The 27,566-nt window shown below is 41.7% G+C and overlaps 1 protein-coding gene across 3 annotated transcripts in view; it reads right to left on the reverse strand.

Annotated features, from left to right (window-relative positions):
* Positions 1-306: 306 nt before the first annotated feature.
* tmem94 (transmembrane protein 94) overlaps positions 307-27,566 on the reverse strand; it is a 43,964-nt gene continuing 16,704 nt past the window's right edge. For 2 of the 3 annotated variants that reach the window (XM_080049157.1, XM_080049158.1), the window contains exons 8-32: positions 27,028-27,130; positions 26,611-26,697; positions 25,777-25,893; positions 24,983-25,039; positions 19,886-19,990; positions 17,425-17,598; positions 16,840-17,055; positions 15,810-16,122; positions 15,285-15,458; positions 13,880-13,982; positions 13,554-13,762; positions 12,817-12,998; positions 11,111-11,240; positions 10,568-10,683; positions 10,134-10,233; positions 9,436-9,544; positions 8,570-8,759; positions 8,145-8,222; positions 7,509-7,594; positions 6,970-7,051; positions 6,090-6,241; positions 5,676-5,770; positions 5,180-5,273; positions 3,485-3,655; positions 307-2,020 (exon numbers count right to left, since the gene is read on the reverse strand). In XM_080049157.1, the coding sequence (XP_079905283.1) occupies positions 1,948-2,020; positions 3,485-3,655; positions 5,180-5,273; positions 5,676-5,770; positions 6,090-6,241; positions 6,970-7,051; positions 7,509-7,594; positions 8,145-8,222; positions 8,570-8,759; positions 9,436-9,544; positions 10,134-10,233; positions 10,568-10,683; positions 11,111-11,240; positions 12,817-12,998; positions 13,554-13,762; positions 13,880-13,982; positions 15,285-15,458; positions 15,810-16,122; positions 16,840-17,055; positions 17,425-17,598; positions 19,886-19,990; positions 24,983-25,039; positions 25,777-25,893; positions 26,611-26,697; positions 27,028-27,130 (3,316 nt within the window). In that variant the 3' untranslated portion in view covers positions 307-1,947. The remainder of the gene's footprint in view (positions 2,021-3,484; positions 3,656-5,179; positions 5,274-5,675; positions 5,771-6,089; positions 6,242-6,969; positions 7,052-7,508; positions 7,595-8,144; positions 8,223-8,569; positions 8,760-9,435; positions 9,545-10,133; positions 10,234-10,567; positions 10,684-11,110; positions 11,241-12,816; positions 12,999-13,553; positions 13,763-13,879; positions 13,983-15,284; positions 15,459-15,809; positions 16,123-16,839; positions 17,056-17,424; positions 17,599-19,885; positions 19,991-24,982; positions 25,040-25,776; positions 25,894-26,610; positions 26,698-27,027; positions 27,131-27,566) is intronic. The other variant, XM_080049159.1, reaches the window with a different exon arrangement.

Genomic DNA, 27,566 nt, shown 5'->3' on the forward strand with positions numbered 1-27,566 from the left:
CCGTGCGTGTGCACATTTTTTAGCAATAGAAAAGTTCATGTCCAATTGAAATAATGACAGCACCACACATACTGGCTGGTGTGACTGAAAAATACCATCAGTGTACAGACGTGTGCTGCTGATCGTGTAAAAATTGAAAGGCCTGAATAGAGTAGTTAATGGGACACACAACCTGTATAAATAAAGGTTAAATCAAATTCTTGGGGGCGCCCTTAGCTCAGTTGGTAGGGCGTCCCCCCCATGGGCCTCGGACAGCAGCGGACCTGGGTTCGATTCCAGCCCAAAAAAATCTTTAAAAAAAAATAAAAATAAAAATCTTAATAAAGTATGAAATCTGGGGTAGTTTTCATATATTCGCAGATGAAATATATCTATGTAACTATTCATTCAGATACTTTTACAGTAAAATGAGCTCTGATGGGGAGAAAGGCAACTGAATGATATAAAGCACCTTTCAGAAGACTGGTGTGTCATCAGCATACCACAATAATCATCATTACATATTGAGTCAATCCATGGCTTATGGAGGGACTTGCTAAGATCACTGCATGAGTGAGTTCAAAAGGAGCATGCTGGCACATTCTGAAGACAGATAGATGTGTGTACAGTGTATATTTAAATGTAGATGTGTGTAGAGAAAACATGACTGATCCATTTCACTCTTTACAAAGTCCAACGATTTATCCTCATTCCTTCCCGTGTTACAGCAGGTCTGATCTCAGCTCAGGAATTGAGCAACAACACACAAAAGAACATGCTTTGCAAAGTACAGTAAAACAAAAGAGAACTTTGTTTGGCCTACCACAGTGAAGATTAGAATGTGGGCTCAAAGTCTGAAGCTTCGTTAGCACATTTGTTCAGAGGTAGTTTTACAACCTAACCTAATGTAGATGTCAAGCCAGTAGCAAAAACACCCAGCCACCTATAGGGAGTCCCAAAGTGTACAATATTGAACACATAACAAGACATTCGGAAAGACCATTCATCATATGAATACATTGTGTAATATATCTAAATGTTTTAAAAAAAATTGTATAATTACTTAAAATGGTTTTAAACGCAATCGATTGTTATTGAATTATCTTCATTGTAATAATAGATAGATTTGTTTCCCTTCATTAATGTCACAGTCATTAATGTCACAGTAGTGTAACAAAAAAGAAATGTAATTATTTCTTAAATTATTTCACAAATTATTGAAACTTAAAATTCTATACAATTTATTCATGTGATTATGTTAATCCTAATTATTCATGTATTTATTTAATATTGAACACTTTAAATCTTGAACTCAGTAGTTTGCAAACTACCTTGTCTTTTGTTGTTTCTTTTTCCTTTTAACGGAGACACACATTATGCTGAACTAAATAAAAGGTTGGACTGTACCAACAACTAAAAAAAAAACAATCCAAGGGTCTCATTGGATGACATTAAAATGAAGTTTTACAAAAAAACCTCCTTTGAAAGTGAAGCTGCTTTGAGTGGATTGTCTGGGAGCTGGAGATGAGAGTGACCATGCTCACGTCTCTCACAAGATTGACAACAGAAGTGATAGTGAGGAAAGCATTACACCCTCTTCACAAAACATTCCTCATGCCTTTTAAAACTAAAATAAAACGGACAATAAATAGTTGCCTTTTTTTTGTCTCTTTATCTATTCAATGGCAATGAAAGCTTCTGGAATTGTCTTTTTTTCTTGCCCCTTCAGATAACTATTTGAATATAGAACCGTTTGTAAAAAAAACAACAAAAAAAACCAGCATTGGAGCTTAGATTTTCAGTCTTAAAGCTCAAAACAGGACATTTGGTTGATATCGGCTCCACTTGATGCTTGCTGTGCTGTAGGGTTGTTTAATGAAGGGGGGGTGCAGTTGTTTGCACCCCCGCCCCATTCATAGTCTCTGTACAGTCACCATAACAACAACGTCCTCAGGCACAACAAACACATCAGAATGGAGAGTTCATGCCCAGCTTGGTTTCAAACTGCAGCTTCTGTCTCTTCTGGTAGCGCACTCGTACCCTGAAATGGAACACAGAATGAGTGATTATCTTACAGACACGGATACAATCTGTATTAAAAAGCTACACAACGTCTCCCTGTTCTGCTTAAAATGTAGAGGAAAACTAAGGCTGAGCCTGATCACTTCGTAATCCCGGCTGCTTTTCCTCTTAAGCCGCGTTTACACCACAGGAACTAGTTCCAGGAAGTAGGAAGATTTGCAGGAACTCTCCCTGAGTTCCAAATCACATACTTTTTCTTTTTACTACACTACATACTAAAGTACAGAAGAGTTTTAGATAAAAAATCAGATAAGGAAGTTTTATTATTAATTATTTCGAGAAATGCCAAGAATAAAGACGAATACTCGAAAATGCTATTAGAGTTAGTGGGTCATGTATGTATTCTCAGCATACTACAATTGACTTGCATGTATTGGGACATCCTAAATCTTTTTCTGGCATACTAAATAGTATGGAAGTATGGGGATTGGAACGCAGGGTCTGTGCATTTCTACCGCAGGAACCAGGGTCTAAACCATATTTTCCTGGAACTATGAATACCCCAGAAAAAGATCCTCTGGGGGACGTACTTTAAGCTGTGTTTTCCACCTAAAGTCCCGGGAATTTAGGATCCAGGAACTTCTCTTCCAGGAGGTTGGAAGGTTCCTGTGGTCCGGTGTTGTCTGTGTTTCCACCGGGGTTTGAAGTCCCGGGGAGGTTATACATATCAGCCCCGATGACGTATGGAGAAGCAATAGGCCTAAAAGTATCTGCACCTCACGTCATTTTCATCATAGGCTACATTTAATAAATGATAAGTTTCGACAGAATCAGTGAATCAAAGAAAAAGGCGGTAACAATGGTAATACCATATTCCTTTTTATTCCCTTTTTCCCCCATGGACAACTACTTCCTTTGTAGGAAGCACAGTTTGGTTCGGCAGGGCATGGTATGGAACGGTTACCCTAGTTCTGGCTTGTGTTTCCACTGCCGTAACCGTACTTGGTAGGTGGGATTTATGCCGGACGGCGTCAGCAGCAATTGGAGCCGTTGGCCATTATAATGAAGTCTGCGCTCTGGCCGTGGGAGCTAAAAAAACTATAGTGACATCATAGCAGCTACATAACTACGGTGACAAATAGCAGGAGGACACTTTGTAGCCCGCTGATTAACTCAATACAGGAGGAAAAATGTCAAACAATAAACAAAGAGCTGCAGGAAGACATTTTTCTCTAAACACAAGACTCTTCACTCTTGCCGAGGTGACTACACACAGTTTATATTTTGCACTGAAGTTATTATTCTGTCGACCGATCAACAGACTGCAGTGTGTAGCTCCACCCTTTTTGGGACGGCTTGGTAGCCCAACGAAAGGGTGACAAAATAGGCACGGCACAGTTCACTTTTCTTTGGTACACCTCTAAGCTTTTGACAGTGGAAACACAAATAGCCGAGCCGGTAGAAACAAGGCTTTAGTTCCTACCGTATTTCGTTGAGCTTGACCACTTCATTGATCACCACCACCAGCAGTGGGGACAGAGAGGCCAGCAGCCAGGCTAGTAGTGGTATGTCACTCAGGTTAAAGGTGAGGAGGCTTCCCCGGTCCTGCCATAACTGGTAATCCACTGTGGCCTGGACAATCTGGCTGAGCAGACTGGAAGAAGCAACCAGAGTCAGGGTTAATTTAATAATGGAGGAAGAAATGAATACAGAAAGGCTGTCATCAAAAGTCATACCAAGGGCTGAGTGTAAGTGAACGAGGGGAAGTAGAACTACCGTATTTTCCGCACTATAAGCCGCACTGGACTATAAGCCGCAGGTGTTATAATGTTTAATTACCATATGTAAGAGTTTGTGCACAGAGGGGATTGTCAGGAAAGAGATGGCTGCTTGAGGAAGCTCCCATTTATTAACATTTCAACAAACAAGTTGCATATTTGCATAACGTATTCAAGTGTTACCATTTAGTGCAATAGTAGCTATTAGGGATGGGCACGAGTGTTTTCACTACTCGTGTGATCGCTTGCATTCCTCGAGGATCAATCGATTCCTCGTTAAACTTTTTTCTATTTTTAGAACGCAACGCATCCGTCTGCAGAACAAAGGTTGACCGCAATAAAGCGCTCAATGCTTATTGTCAAACAGTCACAGTTGCCATATAATATTAAGGATTTCTTTCCACAAGTTTAAAACACATTTTCCTCACTGAAAGTAATTAAATAGACGGGCCACAATTTAAACCGATCGAGTAGGTCTGCGGTGCGGAGAAAAAAGAGAAAAAAAGCATGGGCTGTAGCTGTAACAAACAAAAATAGCCTAAGTCACCATTTAAAATAAGAAGGGCAGCAGATAATATTAAATTATTGTCCTACAATTTAAATACATATAAATAACTCACCAAAGCAGATAGTTGTATATCACACCGCGTAATGCTCACTCCGTGTCCGTGAATAATTACCGCGACTAATTCCTCATTAACGGAACGTTACACCGGTCGGTTTTTGAATCTTATCCCCATATTCCCTATTGAAGGCTTCTTAACTGTTGTTGGCTCGGAGCGAATGTGCCTAAAGTAAGCCTTGCTTCTTGTTTACTTTTCTTTCCAAGCGGAGAGCACCTTGCATGCTCACCTGGAGTCTACTCATTACTAACTGAGAGTAACAGGTGTCATCTCCCCTTTTTATAAATGTAACTTTATCATCTGCTTTGAAATAATTGGACTAAAATGTTCTGGAGAAAGGAGAGACCGTGTTCAGCTCTGTGGTGCTGTGGAGAACACAGGCTGCGCTGCGCTGCACGGAGGTGGCAGCTATTTGCAGTTGCTGTTTGACACAACGCTCAGTTTATTGCACTTGCATCAAAATATTTAATTTAGTTAAACTTTATTTTATCCGTTTTGTACACGTATATAACATTTTAAAATGGGGGCGGCCCGCCGGCCTAAAGGCTACAAACACTAAAAAAAAATATATATATATTTTCCTCATCCACCAATCGAGTTCATAATACTCGAGTACTCGATTACTAACGCCCATCCCTAGAAGTTACAGAACATATACTGTGCTGTGTAATAACAGGGTTGAAAAATGGGGAAAAAGTCTTATAGTCCGAAAATTACGGTAGTATTGAAATGCAGCTAGGGACTTGAGTATACCATTGGAGTATCACTTTGACTTACACCACAGGTACAGTGAGACACCACCAGGTGTTACTGAAGGGACTCTTTCTCCACAGAGGCTGAGAGCGGTGGACATAGCTCAGGGAGATCGCCACTGAGAGAATGACATCAACAACAACAGACACAAGAAAGAAAGGGTTTGGTTTCAATAAGAAAAAACAAGAGCTACCCTGTGTTTCAATCCCCATACTTCCCTACTATTTAGTATGCCAGAAAAAGATTTAGGATGTCCCAATACATGCACGTCAACTGTAGTATGCTGAAAAAACATAAATGCCCTACTAACTCAAATAGCATTTTGGAGTATTCGTCTTTATTCTTGACATTTCTCGACATTACTTCACAACTTCGTTCTCTGATTTTTTTCTCTCTCCTGTGACCCTAAAACTCTTCTGTACTTTAGTATGTAGTGTCGTAAAAAGAAAAAGTATGTGACTTGGAACACAGGGCTGGTTTGATGTCAGATTATGCTGCAGATGCTGGAGCGATGTCCTACCTGTGTGTAAGGCGAGGAACCCTGCCATGACCTTCTGAGTCAGCAGCAGGGCGTTGGACAGCTCACTGAACCAGGGAGGGGCGTCTTCTGAAGACCTGCATTCACACACAACATCAAGCAAGTAATGACTGAGAGGACTTAAGTTCAATTCAATTCAAATCACTTTAATCGTCCCCGGGGGCACATGACAGTAGCTTAAAAAAGACAACACAACACACAATCAGCAAACATAATCAGCGCACACACAGTATGATCAGCTACACACACATCACACTCACACACATTACACAATCAAGCAGCACACACATTTGAGACCGCAACATTTAATACACAAGTAATGACTTAATGATTTATAAAGTGATGTATGTACATTATCTTATCATGGGACTGTTCCAGGTAAGCTCCAGCACTCACCTGGCTGTGAGTATATGAAGGCAGACGGCAGTGCTGTTGTTAGCTTGGGTCAGGTTACAGACCTCTTGCAGGGTGAAGCCAAAGGCCACCAGGTAGGCACACACAGTCAGGCCAAACTTCAACAGGAAACAGCCCAGGAAGTAGTTCTGGGTCTGCTCAAACAAGACCACGGGGATGACAGGGTCACACTCTTTTTAAATGATAGGCTTTTACATTTGCGCGGTATAAAACATACATCAGTGACATGAAAATTCCTCGTTGCCCTTTGTATTTCCATGTGTGACAAGATCTAAAAAGTGATTGGCTGTGTGGAGGCATCCAGGGAAAAATACATTAGGTAACATCATGCATAGGTAACGCAGTATGCATCGGTGAGCCTTACATACTGACCTAAAACTACTTGCATTGATTCATTCTATTGTTCCTTTTTGCCTTTATGTTTAGCTGGAGCTGCATTGGATCTGGAGATTGGCCATCTGGGCTAATCTGAAGGCAGTTAGCTCCATTTCAGCTTAATCAACGTTTGATTTATTGATTTTATGTCAAAAACCAAAGAGCTGAAAAATAAAACGTACTTTTTTTTTATACCATAATATGTAATATTATATTGTTAAAATGGATTTCATAACATTTCTATCGAAGAAAGTATCATCGAGTCAAAATCAAATCATCAAAGTCAAGGTATCTGTATCGATGTCAATTTTTTTTAAGCATACCCAGCCCTATATGTGACATTACAGGAGATGTATATATATATAATAAAAATATAATTAATTATCTATTACAAATATTATTTTTGACTATATTTAGGAGGTTTAGCAGTAGAGATCCAGAAGCTAAAGCTTATAGATGAGCAGTAAAGACTGAAGTGTGATCCTACCTTCCTTGGAATTGAATCTAGGTTCTTCCCTGTGGCAACAGACATGACTGAACTGTCTGGTGGCTTCCCCAACAGGGACACACTGTCAACAAAACATCAACACCATGACATTCTGCACAACACAGCCAAATACCACAGTCATATGTTAAAGCTATAGTTCCATAGCGCCAAATGAGTTGACACAAAGTTGATTAAGCCTCTCAGCTCCACAAAACTCTCTGCATTTCTCAGTATGGCAGCATTTACAAACTGGTGTTGCCCCTCCCCCCTTACCCCGAAACTGGCACAGGAGCTCAGCAGTAAAATTAACAAGTGAAAGATTTCTTGGTATTTTTCAAGAAAAAACTTGGCCAGACAGCAGAAGGTATACAATCAATGCACCATCAACAAAGGCTAACCTCATGTGGATTCACAGACTGTGTTGTTGTAATTACTCAGAATTCTTCATGGGGGTGAAATAAGTTATGCACTAGCTTTAATTGCGCGCGTATTTGTTTGTGTGTGTGTGTGTGTGTGTGTGTGTGTGTGTGTGTGTGTACCTTAGCAGTGGGCAAGTGAAGCAGGACAGCCACAGGATGTCAGTGGTGTTCAAGGGAGGAGGAAGCTGAGCGAGGCAGGCTAAGAACTGTAGACAAATAGCAGAATACTTTATTTACCTATTTGTATTTAATATAAGAAATGTTGAAAAGAATATACAAAACCGTTCAAAGGTTTGTAATCACCAGATACATTAATAGTTTTCTCCTTCAATTAAGATCTTTAACACAGGTAAAACAGTACAGCTGAGAAACCTAATGTACAGTATCATTGATTTTAATTACATTTGAATTGGTTTTAGCACCAAAAAGGAGAACATTTGTACAATTAAAACTAAATATAAATGTAGTTGCTATCCCAACAGTGCTTCATCACAGGGAAAGAATACTGTGTCCAGAGAAGTGTAAGTGACCTCTGATCATTATTGACCCGTGAACGGTGCAAATGGGCTCTGAAGATTTTTGGGAACCTGTGTTCCTTGACTCCTCAGTGGTTAGATTGTAGACGTTTAAACCAAGTCAAGATTTTGTAGATGGCCACAAACTTTTATACGGTATAATAAGACACAGGTATGTTTCCATAGAACTCTACCTTATTGAATGGTTGAAATTGCTATGTAGTGAGGTGTCGTCTCTCACCTGGATGATGACCAGACTGAGCTGACACTGCAGCAGGAAGAGAAAGCACTTGCGGATGCCGTAGATTGTGTGTCTGGCCTGGAACACAGACCCAAAGGAAAATGAATGAAAAAAATGTGAATTCTCTCTCTGGTTTACATCAGAAAGAGTGTGTGTGTGTGTGTGTGTGTGTGTGTGTGTGTGTGTGTGTGTGTGTGTGTGTGTGTGTCTTGGAACGAATTAGTGAGTGAGTGAGTGTGTGTGTGTGTGTGTGCGTGCGTGCGTGCGTGCGTGCGTGCTTGCGTGCGTGTGTGCGTGTGTGTGTGTGTGTGACACTATGTGTGTGTCTGGGAGTGAGTGAGTGAGTGAGAGAGAGAGTCTGTGTGCGTGCGTGCGTGCGTGTGTATGTGTGTGCGTGCGTGCGTGCGTGCGTGTGTGTGTTTAACCTGTTCTATGAGCTTGATCATGCTGACACTGTCTCCTTGGTGGAAGGTGACGGAGCAGCCCAGCGTGTTGAGTTGTCCAGAGAGCCTGAGAGGAGACAGACCTTCTACCTCTCCATTAAAGCCTCCTCCAGTGGCGTAGCCGAACGTCTCCCACGAACACTGGGACGGGTACAGGGGGTCCAGGGCAATGCTGTGGCAGGAGGGAGGAACAAGTTGACAAACGGGCCAATCAGGATAATACTACTGTGATATGGAAAATGTGAAACACTCTGCTTGATTGCATCACTATTTTATTATAAATCTACACTACATTTATTGTCTGTGGGAAATCCCGGAAATGGACAGTACAGTGAAATGACAAGAAATAAAGAATAATTCCTATAATATTATCTTGCCATGCAGATGGTTTTGGTTTTCTTTGTTCAGGTTTTGATATTTAGCCTCGTTTCCACTGAGCAAATTCTTTTTTTGAATTTGTTTTTGTCAGCGCACAGTTCTTTGTTCATTGTGTGGCATTTTTCCTCATTATTGAATCGGCACGCAACACTGTGTCCACCATGATGATGTCACCATAGTTACATAGCTGCCAGTGCCGATCAATGACACTGTCAGCTACAGCCAGACCTAGTGTGACCATTCCCTACCAAAACCATACCATACCAAACCAAACTGTACAGATACATGAGATGAAATATGATTGCACAAGTTTAGAGTATTTTTTTTAACTGCCTAAATAACGCTTTCCCCCAGCAATAAGAATGTGATGAAAATGAAAATCAACCATAAACATGACAAATCAATACTGGTCAAACCCTATGCACAACATCATTTTACTTAAAAAAACCTTTTGTGGGATTATTTCATACCTGATGTCACTCTGTAGAAACAAGCGACTGTTGCGGAAATTGGCGGAGCTTCCCAGACAGCATGTCACCTCCCTGTTCTCCTGCATGATCTTCATCATCTCACACATGGCTGTCAAGGAGAAAAACACCCTTAGTGCCAATATTACTCAAAATCAAACACTGCCTATATCCAGGACAACAACAGTCACTCAGTTCATAGTCAGTGGTGCAACGGATCACGGTTGATCCATGGGCCGTACAGACCAACGCCCACGGTTCGGCCGAACGAAAACCGCGGATTGAGTGAAAATGCCAACAAACAAAAAAGTATAATGTGGAAAAGTTAGTGGCAAGCAAAGCGAATAATGTGGGCTACTGTAGGCTACTGAGGAAAAATCATAAAACACAGTAATTGTGTTTAGCAACAATATTTGTTCATTTATATTTGGCTGTTCCACCTTAAGTCAGCCCAGCCAGGTCAGGATGGTTTCATTTCAGTTTCGTTTTTCATCTCAGTGTCAAATTGATCGAGCCGCACCGCGAGTTTTGTGCAATGTATTTCCAGAAAAATCACTATAAACAACTTATACAGCATATATATATATAGAATCTTCAAGGGGCAGGTGAAAAATATAGGAAAAGAAGATACCTAGAAACAGTAGGAGTGCAAAAGTAAATGGAATAACAACTATAGGGGCATAAGGAGGACTCAGACTCACTGTCAGGGGTGCAGTCAGTGAAGAGTGGCACCAGAAGAGGCACATTATCAATGTTCTTCAGATGAGGACGAACCTGGTGGATACCACGAGGCAGCTTGGCCTGAAAGAGAAGCAACAGCAACCGTCCAAAACCACAGAAAATGTTCAGACAAAATGTAACCAACTGGTTTTCAAGTTATGTATGATACAAATGATAAGCAGAACAGACAAATAATCCACTGAAAAAGGAAATGCTCAAACAAGGCAAAAGCAGGAACAGCATCTATATTATAGGAGTGAACATATACTGTAAAAATTCTGTGCATAAGATGTACTTTTTGGGGGGGGGGGGGGGGGGCATTTCAATGCTTTTATTGATAGACAATTAGATGAAATAGGGGCAGAGAGGCTGAATCACGTGCAGTTGCAGTTTGCAAGTTTGAAGGTGTGGTTACCCTATTGCAGTCCTCCAGAAAGCTGGGCACGTCGCTGTCTGTGGGCTGGAAACTGGCCAGGTCAGAGTGGCCTTCCTCCTCTGGCAGCAGGGGGCCTTCTGCTTCATCACGAGAATCTGGCTCACGTTGGAACAGAGCTGGGTCAACTTACAAATCGTTAGCCTCATAGCATAATTAACTAAATCATATTTACTCTAATCTACTTTTACTCTACATCTACTCTACATCTACTCAACATCTACTTTTCCTTAGCCTAATAGCATAATTGCCTAAGACATATTTTAAGGGTTATAGAGTAGGGTAAAGTAGATGTAGAGTAGATGTAGAGTAAAAGTAGAGTAAATATGATTTAGGCAATTATCCTATGAGGCTAACAAAATACTCGCTAAAACACTTTCGTGGAAGTTTTATAAACTCTATAAACTATAGAACAACATATATGTAGCATGTTTAAAAAGAAAGAAAGAAGCATTATAAGAAAAGAGCGCTTGTAAACATTGCAGCCTGTAGAGGAGTAATGCAGTGCATGTGTGAGTGTTGTACCTTGGTGATGGTCGTGCAGGGAGCCCTGGCTGGGGCTGGATGGACCTCCGTCACAGGGACTTTCTCCATTTGGAGTCAGAGAGATGTGACAGTTCCAGCCTGTCTCTAAACCCATCTTCTCTGCAAAGACCTGCAAGGAAAAAGCCCCGTCACGTAAACAGGTACTGACACTCTTTCAGATGCTGTCTAACGTTTATATGAGCGTGTGTGTGTGTGTGTTAGAGAGAGAGAGAGAGAGAGAGAGAGAGAGTGAGAGAGAGAGAGTGAGAGTGAGAGTGAGAGTGAGAGTGAGAGTGAGAGTGAGAGTGAGAGTGAGAGTGAGAGTGAGAGTGAGAGTGAGAGTGAGAGTGAGAGTGAGAGTGAGAGTGAGAGTGAGAGTGAGAGTGAGAGTGAGAGTGAGAGTGAGAGTGAGACCCTGTTTCCACCTGGCATTAATATGTGGTTTTTAGGATCCGATCGCGCTAACTACAGGTGGAAACACGCTCAATGCGCATTGAATGCGCATTGAGATTATCCACATTCGGAGGTGGTTTGAGACCACATATCCACATACCCATTAACAGTGGAAACACGTATGCGTATCTCATACACATTAGGCCCCGCCCACTCAACTGCGGCGAGTGACTGGGCGGAAAGGCGTACTCATTCACGCGACAATTCACGTCATAAAAGCGCACCGTTGCAGATAAATAATAAAGTCTATGTGTGGAACAACTGTGGTCAAGCCAGCGGTCTCTTGTTTTTGCATGGTCAAACCAGCCGCTTCTTTATTTATTCCCCCCGTGTTGTGATGAGCACAGAGACGGCTCGGTGCAACTGATAGACAGTGAGCGAACAGCTCTGGCTGCGGCAGCTTCGTGACATCGTAGCAGTGGGACACAGTGTAGCCAACTGATTCATTTAATGACGAGGAAAAACACCACACAATAAACAGTGCCGCGCTCACATTTTCGCCAAAACACACTGACTCTCTTCACTCTAGCCGAGGTGACTACACAAGGCGGAAATGATTCTTTCGACCAACTGTGGTCAAGCCAGCGGTCTCTCGTTTTTGCTCGGTCAAACCAGCCGCTTTTTTATTTATTCCCCCCGTGTTGTTGTGAGCGTGTATTTAGCCTACTACTATCTATGGCGTAAACACACAGAGACGGCTCGGTGCAACTCATAATAGAGACAGTGAGCGAACAGTGCTGGCTGCGGCAGCTACGCAGTGGGACACAGTGTAACCAAGTGATTAATTTATTGACGAGGAAAACACCACACAATAAACAGTGCTGTGCTCACATTTTCACCAAAACACAAGACTCTTGCCGAGGTGACCATAGACATTATAAAGGGATTTATAATGTCTATGGTCGTGGATGGTCAACACTTCTTCTTCTTCTTCTTTTATTTCCGGCAGACTAGGCAAGGGCGGGGCACTGCTGCCCCCGCCGATTAAAAACAACAGTAGCCTATAAGCGGAAATGATGTACGAGCTGATTTCCATACAGCGCGGGGAATTCGAATCCGGATCGCAAACGCGCATAGAAGACGCATTGTTAAGGCCAGGTGTGAACAAGCATATTACATTTACATATAACGATCGGATTCCTCAGAACCACATATTAATGCCAGGTGGAAACAGGGTCTGAGAGTGAGAGTGAGAGAGAGAGAGAAAGTGAGAGTGTGTGTGTGTGCGTGTGTGTGTGTGTGTGTGTGTTGACCTTGCTGCGGAGCTCGTCTTCCATAGAGAAGTAAACAAAGCGAATACAAGCAGTGACCAGGGAATCAATGAGCCGGACCGTGTCCAGCCGGGCCTGGAACTGAGAGGAGACCATGCCCATGAAGATCTGTCCACTGAGGGCCTGCACACAGTCCTCACGCTCCACGCCCTCTCCTATACCCTCTGGAAGGACAGGACAGGCAAAGACATGGAAAGGAAAATACAGGGGACAATTACAAGAGTGGTACGATTACCCTACTCCAAATGTTCAGTGTCTCTCGTTTTACTATTTAGAGGCATATGTTTGAGTAGAATGAACATTTTGGTTTTATTCTATAAACTACTGACAACATTTCTAACAAAATCCAACACATTTTTTGTCATTAAGAGCATTTTCAATAAGTAATGTAGAGATGAAGATTTAAGAAAAATACAGACTGGTCTCTCTGTAAATAAATCATCTAAATTTGACTTAAATAAGACTTTTTTGTGGTGCATTGCAAATATCGAACACTACATTTTATATCACTCATAACACCATGTAGGACCATCGTTTGTAATACGAATTTAAAATGTAATTTATCATCACCAATGACTAGATTAGACCACTGTAAAACGGCACAGTCATCTGTTCTAAAAGAAAGAAAGAATAAAACATTTAAAATAATAATAATCAGGAATCGCTTGGAGAATTTGGATAATCTTGATTTCCTAAATTCCTGTGTCAGTGAGTCCTACCGTCAGAGCTCCAGCTGTTCCTGCAGGAGGTGTGTTTGATGGGGGTGGTGGAGGGTAGCTCCACCCCAGAGAAGAGGCAGGGACCGGGGGCCAGCTCAACACACTTCCCATCCAGCTGGCTGGACAGCGACACCTGCATGGGTTTGTAGGCAAACGCCGAGCAGTAACCGGACAGACAGGCACGCTGGTAGAAATCCAGAACCTTCTTCCTGTGACAATCAAAAGTAACACATGGAAAGGCAATTAATGAAATATACCTGGAAGTGAATATTATGAAACCTTTCTATTTTATGTTTGACAGCCACATTTGAATGATCAGATCAGACCTGTCTAAGCCTGAGAGGGGATAGATATCAGTTCCATCCCAGAAGTCAGTGCAGGATTCTAAGATAAGGTCTGCCGAGCCGTGGGACAGCATCTGGACGTTATCTACAACAGAAAGGTTAGAAAATCAGAACTTGTGTTGAAACAAAAAGACCATTATCTTTTCAGCCCACCTTACAGCTACATTCCTAATATGGGATTTTTTTTCCGCCGCTGCTGCCGCCGCCGCCATTTCCTAGCCTGGCACCTACTTCCACTCAATTTTCATTTCTCTTCAGTAGTCAGTCTGGAGCTGCGGTATATTTGCGGGTTTTCTCCATCCAGATTTTTGACATTCCAATCAGCGAACAGAGGTAGTGGCTGAGAACAATGACTATCAGGTTGTGTGCCAGTTTCATTTGTAGTCAGAAGCTGGCGCATGACATACGTTACGACCAAACGTTATGCGATTGGTTATGGCAGATCCATAGTGACACTGGGCCAGATTCAATAGTTTTAAACTTCAACAGACACCCGCCTTCAAGTGAGGTAACGTTTGTCAATTGAGCGATTCCAGACCTTCTGTACAAATGAAATGAAATACCATGGTCTGGTAGGATCAGGCTAGCCATTTATTGTGATGCGACCCAAATTATTACGGAAAGGTAGACTTCAATTTCGTTTTGTTTCGGTGAAGTCAAACCTGCAACCGAACCAAGGGTAGATAAACCTTAAAAGGTGAAGTAAGCGATTTATTTATGTTAATATAAGTGTTAAATCGCTCTTTATTCATACAGTGATCACTTATATAGTGTGCACGTTTCATAAAGCCGATCTCTCAGTCACTCGCTCTGCGGCAAATAAACCTTTCGGGGACCCAACTACTGATAACCAATCAGAAGAGAGAACGCTACAAACCGCCAACCGTCTCACTGCCGGTGCACGTGCAGAGCGACAGATGGGTGAATGATTATGCGCCTACAATGGTAAAAATCCTTCCCAATGTCTGTTTTGATGGTTTTTATCATGTTTTATCACACTTATGGATCTGAGATGATGCGAGATAAGTCGCTGCTTGAAGACTGCAGTGCATTAATGTGGTGACGTAGGGACGAGCGAGGGGACTGCTAACTGCAGTAACTGACAGAAAGTTAGCTAAACTGACCATTCCGCTTACTGAACCTTTAATTAATTGTCTTTGTGGAATGTTTTTCCACATTATTAAGCTTTCTTAACTTACTTCAGGAATACTGAGTGAGTGAGTGAGTGAGTGAGTGAGTGAGTGAGTGAGTGAGTGAGTGAGTGAGTGAGTGAGTGAGTGAGTGAGTGAGTGAGTGAGTGAGTGAGTGAGTGAGTGAGTGAGTGAGTGAGTGAGTGAGTGAGTGAGTGAGTGAGTGAGTGAATGAGTGAATGAGTGTGTGGACTCACTGGAGGAAGCGTCTCGTACAAAGAGGGAGATGAGGTGGGACATTGGCGGCTGGCGTTTGGTGAAGTAGTGCAGGCGTCTGGAGGTGAACTCCTTGGTCTTCTCTCCAGAGGGCAGCTGGTACAGAGCCAGGTGGTTCTCCTGTTTGAACAGCTCCCTGGCACCAGGAGTGAAGCCTGGTACACACACAACACAGAAAAGACAAGAGTTATTGTTGAGTAATCATTTAATCTAGTCCTAAAACGTACTTTTTTTTCCGCACAAATATATTTGATTTTCATTTTCTAACTTTTTTGCAAATGTCAGGTGTGAATGAAATGTGAATGGACATGTCTTTATTTGTTAAATAATTAAAAAAAAGTTCTTATTATTAAAATGATTGTTCTAAAATAAAATATGTGCCCATGTGGACTGCACTCATCTAGCACAGGAACCTCCCAAAGCAGTAAACACATAGATCTATAAAAGGGTCAACCTAACAGTGGATTAGCAGCCCTAAAAGAAAAGGCCCATCCTGCCATGCTGACCTATGAGCCTGGAGAGTTCACAGAGCCCCCAGGGCACATAGACAGGCAGCACGGAGCCGTGGCTCTCCTGCAGGGCCAGGTTAGACAGGTGGTCTGAGAAGCGACAGAGCATCTGGGTGACGCTGGCGTTACACAGGTTCAACATGATGTTGAGGCCCAGGGGCTTGAGGGAGGGCAGGTGGCACTGCCAGGACAGGTCGTCAAACTGGATGCTGGTCGGGTTCTGCTGGTCCTGGGACAGGCTCAGCATCTCCAGGTGGTAGTCACACACAAAGTCATCCGCCTCGTCCTCCGGGCAGCCCATCCCAAAGTCCTACACACACAAAGGGGCACAAGGAAAAGACAAAACATCACAACAAAATACATCGTGAAGTAAGATTGAAATGTCTCACATTAAATACCTTTTTTACATTACATTTTATTTAGCTGACGCTTTTATCCAAAGCGATTTCCATTAAGTGCATTCAACCATGAAGGTATAAACGCAGAACAACAAGAATCCCGCAAGAACTATAGCTTAAAAAAAAACTACAAAGTGCCACATGTAAGTGCTAAATGGAGATGTATCGGGCGCCAACTTTTGCAAATAAGGGTGTGCGACACTGACAAATAATAATTATAATAATATCTAAAGATGTTGGGGGATTTAGCCGATAATGATAATTGACGATATTTTGCAACCCCTTACAAATATGTAAAAAAAAAAAAAACTTGATACTTGTAAAAGCCTCTTGTGTTCTAAGCTTGCTCTGAAATGAGAGTGTTTCTGTTGTTGGGACGCGCGAGGAAGTTAAGAGCAAGACTCTAAAATAAAGCTCTCTCTCTCTCCCAGCCTTTAACGGCTAGAAAAAATAACAACTATTGCTGATCGTCCTTCCAATCGCCAATAGACGTGTTGACTTATTTTCGCAAAATGAGAGACACACTCGATATAGTCATTTTACACATTGTTAAACCAACTATTTAGATACTATCCTATCAAATATACTGTATCACCCACCTCTACACAACCTTTAGTTTCAGTTTGTACCTGCTCGTCGTCTCCTCCCTCTGTGTCGTGGCTGAAGCTGACGTTGGACCCAGAGTGGTGTTTGGTGCGGGTGTGCGCGGGCTGACCGGAGCGCACCAGCTTCATGTTGTCAGAGGAGCGGGCCGTGTCATGTGACGTCTCACTGGGCTCAGGAACCTCCGCCAGCTGGATGGAGGAGTCTGCTGCTAGACAGAGCAGAGCCACTCCCTCCAGGACCTGGAACAGAGGGCACAAGCAAGTCAATAATACTGTGCACTGGAAAGGGGGGGGGGATTCTAATCCATTCCTGTTTTTTCTTTTAAATATATATGTATTTCACTGCTGCGTGTAATGTTGACTTGAAATGAAATGCATTACAAGCTTCACATTAAAATAGACTTAAATGAAGAGAGATAAGACTTAAATTTGCTTCAATGCCATAATTTGCCACAACACCTCTTAGCACACAGTGGACTGGAGTAGATCCTGAAAAAAGTTTCACACCCCTACCATTTATCTTGTCTAATAGAAATAGCAGACAACACACCATCAAGCCAGGTTACAGGTAAGGCTATAAACAACCTGAGAAAACCTAATCACACACACCTCGTCCCTGTCGTCGTCGGCGTCCATCCTGCCGTAGGAGTTGACGGACAGGTCGTCTCTCAGGTCGTCCTGGCTGTTGTGAGGCGGCTCCACCCGCCCACTGAAGAACAGCACTGTCTCTGGACTGGGGTTGGGCCAGGAAAGGATGCCCTGCTTGTCCACACAACACAGCACCTACACACACAAAGACACACACACAGTCAATAGTCATCTATGTTAACGTGGTACTGATGGGCCAGAAGATTAAAGGAATACTTCACCCATACGGAACCGGCGTTCTATCATTATAAAATCGCTATTATGATATAATAAAGAAAGAGGTTTTTCTTCCCTCAGTCTTTCCTCAGTCTTCCCTTGGCCCAGCTGTCCTGTTAATCCTAACCCTACATTTTTACTAGTGTGAAGTCACACTAGTAAAAATGTAGGGTTAGACAGTGAGACCATAAAACACTCTTTCTGCCTTTTCTCAGGCTAGGGTGAACCGATTTAAAAAAAAAATGCACATTTATACTACATAGGATCTCAGAGTTCAATACACCTTCATATTCCCACCGACAAAGTAGGTCTTTAAGCATTACCTTAGTTTTTTTTATATATTTTATTTATACAAATGTTTCAATACAATTTTTTTTAACAATACACAGAAAAACAAGCACATACAAAAGACAGAATTCTACAAAACCAAAACAAAAAAAAACAGACAGCCAGCACTCACTCATTTTAAATAAAGAACCTCAGGACCCAGTTTGAGGTATTTCCCTCTTAATGGCCCTCATTTATCAATTTTGCGTGGAAACTGGTGCAGATTCTGGCGCAAATACCTCCCTACGCCAGGTATCGCGTGGGATTTATCAAACAGGCGTATCTCGCCAAACTCAGCGTACGCCAGGCCATTATTGATAAATGCGGCGGATGAAAACTAGTGTATCACGCCCCTATACTTTCTCAGTTTAGAGGCCTCGCCCAGAGGTTTTACGACATGGATATGCGCAATACGGCACTTCCCTGAAGTAGAAATTGACAGAATAACAGCGAAAGTAGAAAAAAAAAAGAGTTTCATTTCGGAGCATTAGCCTACAAGCAGCATCAAAGAACGACAGAAGGCAGCAGTTAGGAAGGAAATCACTGCTGCGGTCAACAGCGTTGGTGTTGACTCAAAATCACCACAAAAAAAGCGTGTTGCTGTTCTGAAAGGCAACCAACTGGGGGTGCGGGGCTGCGGGCATAATATGGAGAAAAAGACGCACCAACTGTCCGATAATGGTCCCCATAAAATAAATACACGTCTGCAGAGATTTGAATGATTAGAATGTATTGGCCCTTTTAGATAGCACTATTCAAAAGGGTTTTAAAAACTAAAAATAACACATTTAGCGTTTTACTGTATGACAGCATGCGCTTGGCACGAGTGGTCAGCCCGGCCGTCAGCTGCACAAGCCGACCCGGCAGCGATCAGCTGTGAGAGCGCCCACCGTCCTGCTCCACCAGCAGATAGGAACAACGTGCCGGTTAACGGTGGAAATAAATCGCTCGCTTTAGCATTAATGACACATTAAAAGAGGAACTAACATCTACAAAGTGCGTCAAATAAATAAAATGTTAAGCTGAATGTTGTGCCGTGTATTTTTTTGTATCATAAAGAGCAGTGTATGTCTACTACATATTTAATACTTAGGCTAACATTTTGAATGAATGCAGCCCCCGTGCCTCAGTGTCCCCCCAGCTGCTCCAAGACGGAGACAACTGCCCTTACGCAGTCCTATGCAGCCCTCCTAAGTGGCCGGTGTGCGCACTATTGAATCAGCTCTCCTACTCAGTTGCACACCATAAGCTGCTCATTTTTAAGTGATTCATATATTTATTTCGGTCATATTTGCACTGCATTTGTATTATCTTCTAATAATTGTCCAACAAAGTCATCGGCTACCCGGCACAGCCTGCACTGCGAGTGCAAGCTGTTTTCAAATTTGCGTACACGAGCTGAGAGCTGGCGTGGGATTTGAGCGTACCCTACGCTCACGTCCATATTGATAAATGCCGAGATTTGCGTGGAAGTGTACGTACACCCATTTTTCTGGTCTACGCAAGATTGATAAATGAGGGCCAATGTGTTCAATGAAAGGGCCCCAAATATTTTTTTTATTTGGAATGGGAGGAAGTCAAATGAAATCGAATTTCTTCAAGGTGCAAACAAGAAAGGCATTCCCTTTGTTCATGTTATTTTATATTAAATGTTTTACTCAACGTGGGACTAATACTCTATTATACTATAGAGCTGGCTGTGGCATGCTTTTCTCTAAAAAGGGTATAGCAGATTCTCTTAATGTGAAAAAAAAACTTCATTGGGATTTATACTTAGTAGAACATGCTTATGTTGTTTAATATACTAGGAAGACTGGGAATTTCACAGAAAATAAAAGCTAACACTTTTCCACAAATCATTTAGTTGTGTAATACTCACAGTGACGGATCCCAGAGTGTGTAAAACGCTCGATGTATAACAGAGTGTTTGAGACTCTCCCTTTAGGATGCCAACCAGGATTCTCCACACACAGCGCAGCATATCCTGCATACATCAGCACACACACACACCAAAAACACACACACACAAACACACACACAGATTAAGTTAGAGAGCTGCTTTCTACTATGTACTAGACTAGAGGATTGAAATAAAAGGAACATGTACATTAGGGGCGTAACACAACGCTGTGACCAACAGTACCCGTTTAACTTGGATATACAGACAACAATCACCCTGAAAACTAATTATGATGCATCCATCCACTATTTTTCAGTTCAGATCCGAATTCAATAACGGGGTATTAATGGCTCTGAGAAGAAGCCGGGTGTGACTTTTTGACTCAAATTATGTTGGAAGGAAAAAAAACAATAAAACTCTGTTAAAGAAATACTTCACCCATACGGAACCGGCATTCTATCATTATAAAATCGCTATTATAATATAATGAATGAAGTTTTTCTTCCCTCAGTCTTCCCTTGGCCCAGCTTTCCTGTTAATCCTAACCCTACATTTTGCCATTTGTGATGTCATACATGGGAAAATGTAGGGTTAGACACTGAGACCATAAAACACTCTTTCTGCCTTTTCTCAGGCTAGGATGAACCGATTTCTAAAAATGTTGCACATTTACTACATAGGATCTCAGAGTTCAATAAACCTTCATATTTCCACTGGTGAAGTAGGCCTTTAAGAGCTTATTATCTGTTCATATCCAAACAAATATATATTTATTCAGTTACATCCCCAATGTACATAGATGAGGCAAAGAAGATTTGTTTTTAACTAACTAAAATCATCTATGCAAATCACACATTAACACCAAGCTATAGCATTCATCAATAATTAAAGTTGAAATCATTTGAAGTGCCATGAACTTTGATTTCAAATATTTAAAAAGGAACAGTTCAAATTTTTTCCGCTTTTCGCTCTAGCGAAAAGGCCACAGAAACCGTTCCTGTACCTGTGCGTGCAGTTTTGATTTAGGAATGGGTTAAGGTCGCTCTTTCAGGTTAGCTTAGCTCAAACACCGGTAGTCAAGGGGGAGAAAGTCAAAAGATTCAACTTTTCAACATCACTAAACACTGCTGTGTGCTTGTTGGGACGAGAAGACGTACGTAGCTGATGAATAGCCAATGTCAAACTAACTACAACAAGGATTAGAGAGCTGTCACAGGCACTTCCTGGTTCATTTTCCAGTATGTATTTGATTCTAAAATTACATAACGTATAAATATCGAGATCGCAACATAACTTTAACGCTGTCTTTGAGTGTATTTTCACCGGTACATTTAGGTTATTTGTACACTGTTTTGTACTAATACACTGATACATATATTGCGCACAATATTCTAATTTATAAGATGAGGACAGAATGTTGCAAGTAAGTAATGGAATAAGGCCTAAAAGGGAAACACTCGCTAAAGAGCTGACGCGCATATTAATGCTGTTGGACTTATTATTTAGAGTAAATACGAAGTACGTTTGACGGCTAGTCCACGAGTTAGTTTAAAACAACGACGGATTAGTTGGATAAAATAGATTGAAAACAAAGAACATTAAAACTATTTTAAGTGTGTGGGACACTCAAAGAGAGTTAAGTGTCAGTCAGGGATACAGGTCTAATTGAAACACTAGCTAAAGAGCTGACAAGCTTATTAACGCTGTTAAAAACATTAATCGAGTGCAACTAATGTTAGTTGGATAAAACAGATAAACTATTAAAGTGTGTGGGACAAACAAATAGTTAAGTGTCTGGGACACACTTACTTGAAAACTTGACTATTGCGTCAACTGGTATTTAACTGGTAGTTAATTGCAAACTCTCATCTACACTCGAATTTGGTGAAAGACTTAAGTCAGAACCGACACGGATGTGATCAGCCAACATGTATAATGTAGGCTAATCTTTGATCTTGATGTATTTTTTTTTACTATTTCTTAAATGCAATTTCTAATGTCTAATCTTGATCTGTTGCAAATCACTTTGAATGGCCTTGTGTCTGAATTGTGCTATATAAATAAACTTACCTTGCCTAATGAACAAGTCCCAACAAGTGATGTTAGTGATGTTGTAAAGTTTATCTTTTGACAACCAACTACTACTATTCCTTTAAGATGTGTCACATGACTACCGTGTGTAGAGTTTTGCAGCAGGCACCAGTAAGGAGCATTTGTATGTAACTGGCTCACACAAAACAGAGTCCAGTCTGATTGTCCAGTAGGGTTGTGTGTCAAGATTTCAAAATGTCCAATAACTTTGGATTTGACATGGAAAGTGAAACCTTTGTGTCATAGTTGACAGTTAACTGATTAAAGGTTTAATGTGCCAAGAAGAATCAAATCAAATCAAATCAGTTTTATTTGTATAGCCCAATATCACAAATTTGCCTCAGTGGGCTTTACATTCCATAAAGTATGACACCCTACACTTACACCCAAGAAAAGGTAGACTCATTCTGTTCTTTTTTTCCCTCCACAAAATAATTTGGGAATCTGAACCAAGATTTGATAAGAACTGGATTCAGTGAGCAAAAATTGGAATCAGAATGGATCAAATTGAAACCAAACCCAACCCTAGCAGGAACATGTTTTTGAACAGCAAACATCAAAAACGTGTTCAAAATCAAATGCGTTCCAAATATTTCTATCTGCAAAACAGCCAGCTCATTAACTGACTGTCACCAATTATTCGGCCAAATACAGATTTAAAATCAGATGCGGAGACCCAGTCAAAAGTAATTTCATATCATTCCAAAAGGAGATAAGGAAAAGACAAAGGGAGAGGGAATCCTAGAGAATTACCAGCACACAGCCATTTCGCAGCTGATTTCCAGGCATGCAGTGCAGGCAAGACAAGCAGAAGTGGAAAGGTGAGGCAACAGAGTCAAGTCAAAGTCCCTCTCAGAATTAGCTCTTCTCTAGATTTAACACTGGCTATGTATTGATCTGAAGCAATGCTAAAAAGCCAGAGAATAAAACACAAATGGGTTTTCAAGATAGACGGACAGATTGCTGGTTATCTAGTGCTAACTGCTGATTTTGCTTTTGTCTTCCTTTGATCACTACAGCCAGGCAACAATGGGAGGGTTGGGTCAGGAACTGGGAGAGAGGTTGTGGAAACATAAATTGAAATCAATGGAGGTGATAAAATGATGGTAAAGAGACAGGATTAACGGTTGGACCCCTTTCACACAAAGGCAAAAAAGGCACCACTAGTGATGTTCACCATTGACAAATCCAGCTCAATCCCGGGACATTCCTGTGTTGCACTTGTTCAAACCAAGCCCCAACCACAGCGATTTCTACCAGCAGCTCAGCTAGATGGACGTATCTCTCTCCCCCCGGCGTAACATCAATGCCCTTTTTCGGCAAGAGGAGTGAGGCGGAGTAAAAATCTCACAAGATGGCGACGCGCATAAGCCAGGAGAATGAGATGCAGTCTGAATAACTAAGGTCAGCCTGGATGCTACATCCATTTTAAATACTATCTATGGTTCACACATGACATCCAGTAACAAGTGGCGCTAGGTGTCCAGCGGGAGTCAGTAATACACCTAGTAACATCTACACCTACACTACACTGAGGAGCTCTCTTGTTCAGGGGCCGTTTTCACAAAACATTTTATCTTAGCACTAAGAGTACCCCTATAGCATGAAACTCCTGCATAATTGAACGTTCTCTTTCATTTTACTGACACAATTTTCTTAGGATACATGTACAAATAGGCATTTGGTATTTCAATAAAAGGCATGGATGAGAGATTATAATACCACATTTTCATACCACTCGTTGTATAAAGCATATACAAAGACAATCAGAAATGGGCTTAAAACGTAGGCCTATCTATAATTCGATTTAGAAATATAGCTATACTATGATCATAAAGCCCCCACCGTTATGGCGATACCTTAATCGCTATCAATAAAATCTTTCCAAAATAATAATACCTCATCTGAGTTGTAGTACGTGCCCTACGTAATGTTCACACGTCACCCTACTTGGCATTTTCCCGGCAATGTTACTAGGTTTAGATGGGGAAATTTCCGGTTTAGATTTTGCCTTAAGAATCAATTCTGGCTTTCATTCGCGCATTCACTTTCTGGCCAAATGCCGGCACATTGCTGGGAAAGGCTGCGTGTGTGAAAGAGGCTCTAGGCATTTGAGAGTAAACATCTATCCAGAGCTGCTCGGTCAACACATGTCGACTTATAATTAAAAGTGACATAAACCAAAGGGTCAAAGTAGAGATAATAAAATGTTGTGCAAAATTAACAATTAAAAAAAACAGAAAAAGTTTATGGATTCCAGAGAATGCTTGTTTTTTTTAGAGAGACAGAGTTGAAATGGGGCAGAGAGGGGAGTGACATGCAGAGAACGACCGCGGGCTGGAATCGAACCCGGGTCCGCTGCTGGCCGAGGCCCATGGGGGGGACGCCCTACCAACTGAGCTAAGGGTGCCCCCCCCTCCCCCCCAGAGCATGCCTGTTTTCAAAATCTGTGATTATATCCACAAGATCTGTGCGCTGAAAAAAATACAGTAAAAATACACAGCCGAGGCTCTATAAACGTGCATGTTGCTGCTAGCTGTGGTGGGCCCCCTTTTGTTTACATACAAGTTTACAGAGCCTACAAAGCTGTGAATAAACACCAGATTTTGTTTTTACAGGCAGGGGGTGGATCGTGAGGAGATATTCACTGATTTTGATCAAAAAAGTGATTTTAAACAACAAGCGTTGTCCAGTATCGCTGACTCCACCTTTAAAGCAAAAGAGTGAAAAAGAAAAGGAAAAAGAGGGTGAACATATGGAGAATCAAAGATGGACTGATGGTAAGATGTCCACTAAGAGTTGTGCGGTGAAGAAATCAAATATGTTATGTAGATTGGGGGTGAAGAGTTGGAAGGAAGCCAGAGCTGCGTATACAGGGGTTCCAGAGAGGGAGTTGCAAAAGGGAGAGGAGGACAGCAAGCGAGTGGAGACAGACGGGTCAGGTGTATCAGGAGGGGAGGGGGACAGAAAGAGAGGGGGTTATACCTGGGAGGAAACCACTTCCGTGTAGCTGCTTAGAGTGTCCTCAGAGAACTTAGCAAGCTGGAGCAAGAGAAGAGGCTAGTTAAAACACATAGGGGAAGGCCCCTTGCTGCTGCGTCTCCTGTGTGTGCGTGCGTGCGTGCATGTGTGCGTTTGTGTGTGTTAGGGTTAAGATGATGTGTTTTTTTTATTACCTTCTATATATTCCTGAATTGAATGAGCCAGAAGCCAGCATAAGAAAATAAAAAAAAACTCTGGTACAGACTTACTTATATATAATATATATTTTTTTTTTTGTCCAAATACTTCCAGATCACACTGTATATGGAGTCTGACCTCTAGTGCTGTCAATGGCATATAGTTGAGATGGCCTGCAGTCTGTTTTACTGCCCACTAGGTGGTGAGCTGTGCAGCTTACTACTATGTGTATATTGTCTGACTTTTATTATACAGTTATCTCCACAAATTTTTTGTCACTGCCCATTCTCTGTAAATAGTGTCTGCACAAATGGACTGAGCCGAGCCTGAGCTTTGATACTGCTGAAGCAAATCCAGTTTACATACAGTATAATGATGCAGATTAAGGCGCTTACAAACACCTGTATAACATGTATTCATTTATTATGTTCCATATGCAGTTGATTATCACAGTTTGATAGCACATCACAGCATTTTAATTTAGAGTCAGTCCAACCCGAGATTGTGTGAGTATGAGTGAGAGTGAGTGAGTGAGTGAGTGAGTGAGTGAGTGAGTGAGTGAGTGAGTGAGTGAGTGAGTGAGTGAGTGAGTGTCTCACCAGACTAGCTGGTGATGCGCGGCTGAACTCAGCCAGGACCCGGGCCTCTCCGAAGGCGTTGAGCAGAACCCACATGACAGGGAAGAGCAAGGGCAAGATGGGCAGAACACCCATCAACTGCAAATACAAGTTGGCAATGTCTATTACTTACATGCTGTATTAAAAAGTAAATGATACATTAACATTAAAGAGATCCTATTATACTACTTTTCTGGTCTTAATTTCTTGTTAAAAACTGCTATAGAGCAACCTGACACGAATCACATCACAAAAAACTATGTAGATTTTCGGGACACTCTTCCTCTTACCCTAGCGAGCACAGCTGTCTCTCTCTACATACTGCTTTGAGCTTCTCCGCCCCTCCCCCCCTGCTGCAAACCCCACTCCGTTGTGATTGGTTACCTTCCTTCCAGCAGCGGGAGATTTTCAGGAAGGTGGGGGCATGCAGCCGGAGCTTGCCTGAGCAGCATTACCATACATGGAAACATGACAGAAACTACCCGAGCGTGACAGAAAACTACCCGGAAATTTTAACAAGTTCGGCTCGACCGGCTGCCATAGTGTTTAGTGCTCTGCATAGCCACCACAGACGGTCAGCAGGGAATACGTCGAAATGCATGTACGTAATTATTTGATACTCTAGTATGGTTAAACATGACTATAAATCATTATAACAACGTTTATAGGTCATAAAAGTCGAAAAGTATCATAGGTCCTCTTTAAGGCATTCAATTCAAATAATTTGGGTGTGCTACCCAACTTATTTTAATACAAAAAATCAGCAATATACATTACGTTCTTAGGTACACAATTTAGGGTTTTGGGTGATTGTACCTGAAGTTGGAAAAAGTTAAAGCAGGTAGGGGTGAGGCTGGGTGCACCCAGGAAATAGCGGACAGTGTTCACAAGCAGAAAGGCCACCTAGAGGAAAGAGAAAGAGACAGAGGTGGCACACAGTATACATGTAAGTAGTAGACAACATGTAATTCAAAATACATTTCAGAGACTATTTAGAAACTCCAACCCTGCGTTCCAAATCACATACTCTTCCTTTTTACTACACTACATACTAAAGTACAGAAGAGTTTAAGGGCCACCGGAGAGAAAGAAAATCAGATAAGGAAGATTTTTTTTTTCATTATGTTGAGAAATGTCAAGAATAAAGACATTGGGACATCCTAAATCTTTTTCTGGCATACTAAATAGTATGGAAGTATGGGGATTGGAACGCAGGGCATGTTAACTGCTCACCAGCACGATAGGAAAGACCCTCTTGGTGATGAGCGACTGCACTGTAAACCTCTCGTTTTGGAGCACTGTGATTGGTCGAGCCAGCGCAACCTCCAAACTGTGACTGTTGAAAACAAGAGAGACACAAAAAGGTCATTTTGATTTGAAGTTAAAAAGGTAAACTATGTTAACTTTGTGTGTGTCAGAGAAGTGAACATGTTCTAAGGTGTATTCTCATAACTGAATAAACAAACTTTCCTCACAGGACAATGTGATCCCTGGAACACTGTTTGCAGTTAGAAAGCTTCCTGAGAAGTTACTGTTTCACTGTTGTTGTTGTTGTTGTTATTGTTGCTGTTTACAGCAGCCGGGCCCCCAGTTTATGAACATATTCTAGTCTTACGTTTGGTTCCAGGTTCCCTCAAAATAATTAAGTTTTGATTTATGATAGAATGATTCAATACTAAGAATAACATGAAGAGTAAATAGGTTTAGTAAACTAACTGCAGGCTCTGCAAATGTAAACAAATTCCCCTCCTCTGAAACTGCATAGTGCACCT

This window comes from Ammodytes marinus (genome assembly GCF_949987685.1).
Source record: "Ammodytes marinus genome assembly, chromosome: 20".
Lineage (NCBI taxonomy): Eukaryota > Metazoa > Chordata > Actinopteri > Uranoscopiformes > Ammodytidae > Ammodytes > Ammodytes marinus.